This window comes from Myotis myotis, unplaced genomic scaffold (assembly GCF_014108235.1).
Source record: "Myotis myotis isolate mMyoMyo1 unplaced genomic scaffold, mMyoMyo1.p scaffold_m19_p_9, whole genome shotgun sequence".
Taxonomy (NCBI): domain Eukaryota; kingdom Metazoa; phylum Chordata; class Mammalia; order Chiroptera; family Vespertilionidae; genus Myotis; species Myotis myotis.
This window is the reverse complement of record NW_023416401.1, coordinates 63,326,145-63,336,430: the sequence shown is the minus strand read 5'-3', so window position 1 is coordinate 63,336,430 and position 10,286 is coordinate 63,326,145. Positions and strand designations below refer to the sequence as shown.

The window sequence follows — 10,286 nt, the reverse complement described above, 5'->3', positions numbered from 1 at the left end:
ATTGAAGGGTCTCGGGGTTCGATTAGGGCACATGCTCGGGGAGGATCCCCAGTAAAGGGGCACGCAGGAGGCAGCCAATCGTTGATTCTCATCATTGATGTTACTATCTCTCTCTCTCTCTCTCTCTCTCTCTCTCTCTCTCTCTCTCTTCCTCTCTGAAATCAATAAAAATATATTTTAAAAAAGTCACTGGACTGGATTGGGGATTGATTCATTCAAATATTAACTCCTTGTTTTGTGCTTAGCAGTGACATAGGCACTGCAGCCATGAACAATACACAGACATCCTTACTGTTGGAATTTACGCTCTAATGGGGAGGGATAGCAAAGTAACTAACAAAAACATATAGTACATTAGTTATTCGTGTTAAAGAGAAAGGCGGGGAAGTCCTCAGTGGGAAAATGTGATGGATCCTGAAGGTGAGGGCTTGAGCGGTGCACACGCCCGGATGCCTAGCATTTCAGGCAGAGGCTACAGCAAATGCATAGGCGCGGGGGCAGGAGCACTTCGAGCAAGTTCACGGAAAAACCGAAACATGCCCAGTGGCTGTAGGGGAGAGAGCGGAGGCAGAGGCGGCGGCGGAGTTCACCGGCCGGGGCCGGGGCCGGGGCGGGGCCGGGGCCGGGGCCAAGGCGGGGCAGGGGCCGGGAATGAGGAGGAGGAGGAGCAACAGCTCTGGCGGTTCTGTTGGCTGTTAGCTCCGCCCGAGGCCCCGCCCCTCTCTGAACGCCCAGCTTCACGTCGGGGACGGAACTCCAGGGCCGGGCTCCGGGACCGGAAGTAGTTTTCTGCCGGACTCCATTTTGCCTCGGTCTGCATTTCCGGTAGTAGCGGCGGGAAGCGGGCTGCAGGAGGGACAGGCCTCGGCGCAGGCGAATCCGGCGGGAATCGGAGCCATCAGAACCGCCACCATGGTGAGCAGGCGCAGGCCGGCGGCGCGGGCGCTCCCGAGTCTGTTGTGGAGGGAGGGGCGCGACAAGTTGGGGAGGAAGCCGTGGTTGGCCGCTCGTTGGCCGGCGATGAAGGCCCAGCCGCGGCCGTTCCGTCCGGGCGCGAGAGACCGGGACCTTGGACGCTCGGCGGGTTGGGGGAGGGGAAAGCGGGAACTGCGGGGCCGAGGCCGGGTCGCCGGGTGGGCGCGGAGGTAGGACCGCGGCTCTCCACGCCCCTGTGGCCACGGTATTTGGGATCCTGGAGGCACGAAGTAAAACTTTTGCGGCAGAAATGCGTGTTTGGGTGTCGAGAGCAGGCGCTCGAGCCGCAGGCGGACTGGGGAGTAATCTCGGTGAGACGTGGGAGAAGGCCGTGGGGCGAGAGGTGGGAGGGCTTCCGCTGGACCTGGCGAGTGTTCCTGGGTCTGGTAGACGAGGCGGGGGTGGGCGGGTGGAGGAAGAGCTGAACCCACTTTTGCAGCCTGTGTGCGGCTCTCCAAGGCGCTGGCGATATAATTCTGTAACTCAGAGCGGCGGGCAGGTCGGCATTCAGGCAGCGGTTCTCAACCTGTGGGTCGCGACCCCTTTGGCGGTCCAACGACCCTTTCACAGGGGTCGCCTAAGACCATCCTGCATATCAGATATTTACGTTACGATTCATAACAGTAGCAACATTACAGTTATGAAGTAGCAACGAAAATAATTTTATGGTTGGGTCACAACATGGGAAACTGTATTTAAAGGGCCAGAAGGTTGAGAACCACTGCTAAAGTAACGGCGCCGAGGGGGGCGGGGCAAGCACGCTTTCCGGAGTAGATGGTTCCGGAGCGGAGTCGAGATTGTGCCCGCGAAAATGGGAGGGGATGTAACAGATGAGGGATGTAAGTGCAAAGCATAGGAAGTCCCTGGAGGGGGAATGGGAGGAGCCGGCGGGAGCCTGGTTCCTAAAGGCCTCAGGGGCACGGAATCTTGCTGGCGGTGCGGCAGGCCCTGGAAAGAATTTAACCCCCAACGTGATGGGAACTTTGTGATTGCAAAGCTCACTGTGTTCATTAGGCGTTGTGTTGGGTGAAGTGAAAGCAGGGAAACCTGGTAGGCTGTTGTTGGGGAATTGGTTAGAGGAGGAGACGCTGGGTCCGGGCTGATGAGGTTCCTGGCTCCGAGACAGGGCAGACTTCCCCGCCTCTCCCAGCTTCAGTGGCCTCATCTGTAAAAGAGCAAAAGTAACGGAGCTGATTTTGAGAATTAAGTGAGGCATACAGTGCTTATCACAGTGCCTGGCATGAAGTGAACACTCAGTAAGTGTTGGCTGTTAATGGGCCAAGAAATGTTGCCATGAAGATTGAGTCTGTGTGGCAAGAAGCTGCCTGGGGACAAGGCGGTTAAAGGGTCATCTGAGGGAGACTGAGCCGCATAACCTGGGTCTCGCGGGTGGAATCCAAGCTTCTGACTCACACATTTGTAGGTTCAGAAGCCTGTACTTGTCCAAGCTCACAGGTGAACAGCGTGCACAGTTAGGACTGGCCAGTCAGATTGATGCTAGGCCATTTATTTTTAGAGAGAAATATAACTGCCAAGGGCACCCAGCATTGTAGTGATGTCTCTCTAGTCCATTTTAGCAAAGACACATTGCACGCCAGGCTATAAAGCAGAAAATGTTGGGTTAATTAAGAAGGATAGCAAGTTATATATTCCTAAAGACCATTATGTGTTCAAACTAATTCGTGTCCTGGCTACCAGAAAGTTTCCATGCCAGAGGTAGTCTTGAAGGCTCACTAACAAATTCTCCTTTGGGGCATTCTGCTCTCACCTCCAAGCTGATCTGCTCCTTTCTGATAAGCTTCTGGCTGCTGGGATTTTAGTGCCAGTCCCGTTCCAGCTGGTTTACTGGCTTTTTAATGGAATGTGGGTGTTTTACAGCACTGGAGTCACACGCCTGTAATCCTCACAGTGGCAGGTGGCTCATCTCAGGTATGCATGGATTGGATTAGCTTGGGGACCTATATGTTCACTGGTCACCACTGAAACTTACCCAGCCTAAACAAAGGCAATTGTAATATGAGATGATTTGAAGGGAAAGGACAAAAACAGGAGTGGGCAGAGGTCAGGACTGAACACAGGGTATAACCTGGGAGAATTCCTGGGAAAGGACTGTGGCTATACTAAGCAAGACAGGTACATAGAAAAGCAGGCTGCAGCAGAAAGTTTTTAGGAAGGACTAGGAGGGGATATGTGGTTCCACCCTGGCTGGGTAGCTCAGTTTCTTAGAGAGTAGTCCTGATACGCCAAGGTTGTGGGTGCAATCTCCAGTCAGGGCACATATGGGAGTGAACCAGTGAATGCATGAATGACTGGAACAAATCCATGTTTCTCTCTCTTCCCTGCTGATTTCTCCTTGCAGACTGTGGGCAAGAGCAGCAAGATGCTGCAGCACATCGACTACAGGATGAGGTGCATCCTGCAAGACGGTCGTATCTTCATTGGCACCTTCAAGGCTTTCGACAAGCATATGAATTTGATCCTATGCGATTGTGATGAATTCAGGAAGATCAAGTGAGGAATGGGCTGTGTGGGGAGGGATTTGGATGCGGGGGATAGACTGGGTGGGGGGGCAAGTGATAGGTGGTGATACAGCTAGCTGATTCCTGTTGGTTTGCTCTCCTGTTTTAGAGGGCACATTTAAATGGAGACATTGTACACTTAAATCGCTTTCTTTAGCCCAGCAATCCTTGCTCTGTAGTTCTAGCACATTACTCCTAAGAAGGGCTGCTAGGCTTTTGTTTCTCTTCTTTTCTCATGCCCCTGGGTATTGGGGTAAAGGGCTGTCATGTTCTCCCCACAGGTGTATGAGGGGGGAGAGCTTGATTTTCTGGCCTCATTACCTATTTGTAAAGCTGTAGCCTAAAGGGCTCTCCCAATGCAGCCTGATCTGAAACTGCTTTAAGAAGCCTCTGACCCTCTTCAGGGTAAGTGCTCAGCTTCCCCTGTGGGTTTGGGGCCAGTGATTTTTGTTGGCATTTATAGAAATAATTAGATTTCTATAGTTCCATAAGTTATTGGATGACTCCCTTATATTAAGACTCCCAGATCTTAAGTTTCTGACCTAAAATATGTGGTCTAGCTTTTTGTCCTATTTTTACATTCAAGGCAACTTGAGGCCCAGAGAAGTTATATAATTTTCATGGTCATTCAGCTCTCTGGCCACGTGCAGTGTCCATGTTGTCAGCAGCTGTGAAATCCCTTTGATTCCCTTTGGGGCCGTTGTTTTCTTTGTGGCATGAGGTTAAGAAGAATAGGACCAAAAATGTGGTCGCATGGCTGATTGCCAGGTGTGCACATTAGAGAAGGGCCAGCAGATCAGTGTAGAATTATTCCAAACAGCTCTCTTTTTCAAATGAAACTAACTTTATTCTGACAATAAAAAAAATGTTTATTAGAAAATCTTTTTTAAAATAAAAATATATGAGAAAAAATTAAAATGCCCAGAAAAGTTTTTTTTAAGATTGTGAAAGACAGTATATACTTTTAATTAAAAATAAGAAAATATAGATAAGCATAAAAAGGGGGAAAATATCCACCCACAGAAAACCACTGTTAATTTATTATAAAATAGCAATAAAATGAAACCTTTACCCTGGCCGACATGGCTCAGTGTCAACCTGTGAACCAGGAGGTCATGGTTCAATTCCTGATCAAGAATTCTCTCTCATCATTGATGCTCCTCTCTCTCCCTCTCCCTTCCCCTCTGAAATCAATAAATATATATTAAAAAGAAAGAAACCTTTGAGTTGATTTTTACATTGATCAGGTATTTTTTCTTTCTTTTTAGCATACTGCCTTTGGGATTTTCTTTCCTTCCCTGCCTTGTGGTTATTTTTCCTAGATTGCATTCATATTTTGTTCATCTTTTCTGGCTGTGGTTGTTTGGAGATTTCTGTTTTTGTGCTTGGAGGACAGAGGTGTAGTTCCTATGTAGTTAACCTCTTTTCCTTTATGGTTTATATTTCTGATGTGAGATAAGGGACCCACTTGTACGTGGTGGTGAGTGGGATTCAGTTGACTTGAGGAGTTGTTTCAGCTGCCTTCTGACACTGGCAAGACCTTAAGTTGAAGGGAGGGAACACAGTGATAGATAGCAGGGAAGATTGATTGAGGAAAGATGACGTATGGTTGTTACAGAATAACATTGAGCCAGGGCTGGGATTTCTTGACTGTTGTCCTATCTCTTGTTCTGTGCATCCTCTTGGCATAGGAATCAACCACCTTGGGGTTACAGATACATCCTGTGAAAACTATCTAGAAGAGCTGTCTTAGGGAAATTTATGAACCGTTTGTCAGGGGATGGAGTGTAAAACAAATCTTAGAGGCCCCTAGGTAGCTGAACATGAACTTTACCCTCTTTCTAATGCTTGCTTTTTTGTTTCTTCTCCTAAACTTGTCTTTAGGCCAAAGAACTCAAAACAAGCGGAAAGAGAAGAGAAGCGAGTCCTCGGGCTGGTGCTACTTCGAGGGGAGAACCTGGTCTCAATGACAGTAGAGGGACCTCCTCCCAAAGATGTAAGTCCGAGCAGAATGGCAGTGAAAAGCCATATTGAGCATGTGCAGGATTTTATTTCATCCTTGCAGCCATCTTTGAGATAAATTACTCCCACTTTATAGGTTAAAAACTAGGTTTTAGTAACTTGCTCAAGGTGTCACAGAAAACCCAGCCCTACCTCAATGTTATTCTGTAGTAAGAGGTGACATTGGCATTTAATCCCAAGCATTCTTGAGTCTGTAAACACCAACCTACATTTAGAAGTAGAGCAGATTTTAGAGAATCTAATCAAATTTATTTTCCCTTTTTTATTTTGACATTTTTTATCAAAGGAATATTTCTCTTATACTGGTTTTTGTCCATGTATATATACATACACATATATATTAGTATTTAACACATAATATGCTTGTAATATTTTGTTTTGCTTTCTCACTTAATGTAAATATTTCTGTACTTGCTGTGTATAAGTCATGTTAGTGGAATGACTTAAGATATTTTCTCAAGTGAGTACAGAGTACTCTATCCTAGTAATTTCCTTATTTTTGGACTTCAGTTGAAGCTTTTTTTCAATATAAATGCTGCAAGTGATGTTAACCATATTTTTTTGTTCAAAGAATATGTACCAACATATAACTCTTGGAATCCATTTCCAGTAGACTTTACTATTCTAATGTAGCCCACTGTAAACGTTCCATGACCACAAGCAGTTTTGTCATAATTCCATTATTTGCAGCTGAGGAAACAGTTTCAAAATCGTGGCTTTACTTCCCCACTGTCACCCACCCACCAGGTGAGATTCAGACCTGGGACTGAACCTCATGTTTCTTTGATGCCAGGTCAAGTGCTCTTGTCTACTGCACCCTCCTGAATGGAGCCTTGGCCCTTTGTTAGTTTAATTTTCATGGGAATGCGTATAGGTGGTTGTGTTGTGGCATGTTCTCTAGACTTACCCTTAAACTGTTCGAGCCCGCCAGGGGTGACTGCTAGGCATATAATCTTAGGTGGAGGAGTAATGGTGTTACCACATACCGGTGGGCAGTGTTTGTAAGTTGTTTTGATGCCCTATAAGTCTAAGAGGCTCTCTTGGCAATGGCATTCCAAAATGTACATCTGATTTTCTAGGCCACAAGCATTTTAGCTTATTTCTTTATTTTTCAGACTGGCATTGCCCGAGTGCCACTTGCTGGAGCTGCTGGGGGCCCGGGGATCGGCAGGGCTGCTGGCAGAGGAATCCCAGCTGGTGTTCCCATGCCCCAGGCCCCCGCAGGACTTGCTGGGCCAGTTCGTGGGGTTGGTGGACCATCCCAACAGGTGAGGAGGTGGGGAAAGGCACCAGTGTCTGGCGGTTCAAGGATAGAGGGAGGCTCTACAGTTTGGGGAAGGTCCAGAATGACCAGCCTATGACTGTCTGGCTGTCAGTGTTTCATGGAGCTTTGTGTATGTGTTCCTAGAATCAAGTGAAAAGGAAAACTTGTCATTGTAAACTATATGATGATACTAGTAAAGACATTCATGAAAGGTATATTAGCTGAACGTATTGTAGCAAAAAGTTTCTATGACAACATTTGAAATATACTGTCATAACTTATTAGTTATTTGGAAATGTGCCTTCTCTAATTTGTGTTGGGCATCCTTAACTCAAGTCTAGAAGATGGGGGTTGGTCATTCAAGCTTGATCTCTGAAAGATGGCTTTTTGTTTGCTTTGGTTAATACTCACCCGAGGATATTTTTCCCATTTTTTAAAAAAATTTTTAAATATATATTTTTATTGATTTCAGAGAGGAAGGTAGAGGGATAGATAGAAACATCAATGATGAGAGAGAATCATTGATTGGCTGCCTCGTGCATGCCCACTACTGGGGATCGAGCCTGCAATCCAGGATGTGCCCTTGACCGGAATTGAACCTGGGACCCTTCAGTCCACTGGCCGATGCTCTATTCACTGAGCCAAACCAGCTGTGGCTCCCATTGATTTTTAGAGAGTGGAAGGGAGGAGGAGAGACATAGAAGAGGCATTGATGTGAGAGAGACACATTGATTGTTTGCTTCCTGCATGTGCCCCAACTGGCGCCACGGATTGAGCCTGCAACTGAGATATATGCCCCTGACAGGAATCGAGCCTGTGACCCTTCAGTCTGTGGGCTGATGCTCTACCCACTGAGCAAAACTGTCTAGGGCTAGAAGATGGTTTTGAATACAAAGTCTTAAGGCCTGAGTGGTAGTTTAGGGGATTTGGTGTCTGCTGCTTTACCAGGTTGGGGAGGAGAGTAGGATGCAGCATTGCACTGGACTATTCTGCCTAATTCTCTTCTTGTGTTCTCTTAGGTGATGACCCCACAAGCAAGAGGCACTGTTGCAGCTGCTGCAGCTGCTGCCACAGCTAGTATTGCAGGGGCCCCAACCCAGTACCCACCGGGCCGTGCAGGTCCTCCTCCACCTATGGGCCGAGGGGCACCCCCTCCAGGTAAGAAGCCCATAAGGAGAGCATTGCTAATTGCTAAAAGATGCCTGAGCTGGATTTATGATGAGACATACCTTGACAGAAACCGATGATGAGTTTGTATAGTTAAGCAGGATTACTCTGAGATCCAGCCTGGCTGACCACCATGGAACAAGAGCCATTGGGAGTTCCCACCTCTTTGGCTCAAGTCCCAGTTTGCTAGATGCTGGGAGAGTGGAGTGGTCCATCTGTCTCAGAACTTGGTAGATAGCTTGTATGTTTTTTTGCTACCTTTTGACAGACACTTGAGCTATCTTTTGGGGGCTTTTCTCTTTCAGGCATGATGGGCCCACCTCCTGGTATGAGGCCTCCCATGGGTCCCCCAATGGGAATCCCCCCTGGACGAGGAACTCCAATGGGCATGCCCCCTCCAGGAATGCGGCCCCCTCCACCAGGAATGCGAGGTAATGCTCACAGCAGTGACTTAGACTTCCTTCCCTAGAACCATATTGGAATGGGAAGTGGAGGGAAGGTGAGATTTTGACTATACCTCTGGGCTTTCAGGCCTTCAGCCTAGTGAAATGAACTCTTTCTTAGAGGACAACTTAATCCAGAAAGGAAAGAGGGAACAGCATTTCTTTAATTGACCTAACTCCCTCTGCACCCAGGTACTTCTCAGTGTCCAAGGCAGTGTTTTTAGGGCACTGTGAAATAATGCATTCTGAGGGTCCCCAATAAAGGTCATGGGATTAATTTTCTTACACTCTTTGGTTTGTAGTGTTTAGTAATTAAGAAAGGGCTCTGGGCTTTGCTATATACTATTTAGTATGTATATCTTTTTAACTCCAGTTTGAGAAAGGGTGACATAGATCAGCCCTTGTTATAGGTAAGAAAACAGGCCCAGAGAAAATTCAGTGTCTAGACCAGCCATGGGCAAACTACGGCCCGCGGGCCGGATCCGGCCCGTTTGAAATGAATAAAACTAAAAAAAAAAAAAAAAAAAGACCGTACCCTTTTATGTAATGATGTTTACTTTGAATTTATATTAGTTCACACAAACACTCCATCCATGCTTTTGTTCCGGCCCTCCGGTCCAGTTTAAGAACCCACTGTGGCCCTCGAGTCAAAAAGTTTGCCCACCCCTGGTCTAGACTCTCAGACCAGTGTTCTTTTCACCAAGCCATAGTGGTTTTTAAGCTAACCCACAGCCATCAGACTAGGTGACTCCTATGTCTCTAGTCTGAGTTTTCTGCTTTTGGGGTTTGTAAGCATGGGAATCTAATTGGCCCCAGAGATGTCACCAGTCAGCACATACCTCCCTCTAATTGATAACTGCAGGATTTGGGAGCCTGGGCAGGAATGGGGATTTGACTTGCAGATCAGGCACTGACTAAACTCCTTACTCTTACTTCAGGCCTTCTTTGATCCTTGGCCACAGAGTTACGGAAGTAGCTCCACAGAGGCGTGGTCCCGGTCCACCAGGGCCACACTACCACAGACCGGTTTGTTTGTTATGCTGTTGTACTTGGAGTCTCACCAGATTGTCTGGTTTCCCTTACAGGGCCCCCTCCCCCAGGAATGCACCCACCAAGGCCCTAGACTCATCTTGGTCCTCCTCAGCTCCCTGCCTGTTTCCTGAAAGCCTGTACATAGTCCTTTTATTTCTGTGTGCCTGAGAAACAGCATTTCTTAATAAACTCTTAATAGGTTATTATAAGTGCACCTGGTGTTTCTGTTCATTTTTAGAAAAATCTTTGATAATGTCAGGTGCTTAATCGAGTCAAGAAGGGGGGGTGCCTTGGAAAAATTAGCCTTAATCTTAACTGTTTGCCTTTTAAAATATTTTTCTACACATTTGCAGAGATCACAACCTCCTACCAAGAGAGTTACAGAATTGAACTACAATGAGATATTTTAACCTATCAAACTGGCAAAGATCGGTTTGTTGAAATAAACATACAGTGCTGGAGAGGGTTGGCACTTTGTGTATCCTCTTTGGAAGGAACTCATCTAAATAGCTTCTTGAGCAGTACTTTATTTTGTACAATAAAGTATGAAGTTAGTACTAAAAATGAAAATCCTATTGATAGGAATAATTTAATGTGATTTTCTCCTAGGGTTATACATATACATGTAACCTTATCCAACTTTTGAATTGTGGGGCCTCCATGATTTCTTCTACCCAAAGCCTATGTTCAGTTGATAAAATGGTCATTGAGCAGTAGTAATCTAGTACTTGGGTACACCTATAAGAGGTCACCACTATTTTTTTTTTGTTCTCGTTAATCCTCACCCAAGGATATTTTCCCATTGAGTTTTAAAGAGTGGAAAGGATGGGGAGAGACACAGAGAGAGAAACATTGATGTGAGAG

General features: G+C 46.5%; 1 protein-coding gene across 2 annotated transcripts; it reads left to right on the top strand.

Moving 5' to 3' along the window:
* The first annotated feature begins 757 nt into the window (after window positions 1–757).
* Window positions 758–9,636, top strand: SNRPB (small nuclear ribonucleoprotein polypeptides B and B1). Of its 2 annotated transcripts, none has more exons than XM_036322466.1 (7): window positions 758–915; window positions 3,335–3,486; window positions 5,379–5,490; window positions 6,632–6,784; window positions 7,800–7,938; window positions 8,253–8,378; window positions 9,476–9,636. In XM_036322466.1, exons 1-7 carry the CDS (start codon window positions 913–915, stop codon window positions 9,511–9,513), a joined length of 723 nt encoding a protein of 240 aa, XP_036178359.1. In that variant the 5' UTR covers window positions 758–912; the 3' UTR covers window positions 9,514–9,636. The 2 variants fall into 2 exon arrangements, with proteins under 2 accessions (XP_036178359.1, XP_036178360.1); XM_036322467.1 differs by having other exon boundaries at window positions 9,329–9,636.
* Window positions 9,637–10,286: the final 650 nt, after the last annotated feature.

Excerpts from the sequence above, each read along its gene's own strand:
- SNRPB (XM_036322466.1), top strand. Across the intron at positions 3,487-5,378 it reads GATGAATTCAGGAAGATCAA|GCCAAAGAACTCAAAACAAG; the intron begins GTGAGGAATGGG and ends ACTTGTCTTTAG. Across the intron at positions 6,785-7,799 it reads TTGGTGGACCATCCCAACAG|GTGATGACCCCACAAGCAAG; the intron begins GTGAGGAGGTGG and ends GTGTTCTCTTAG.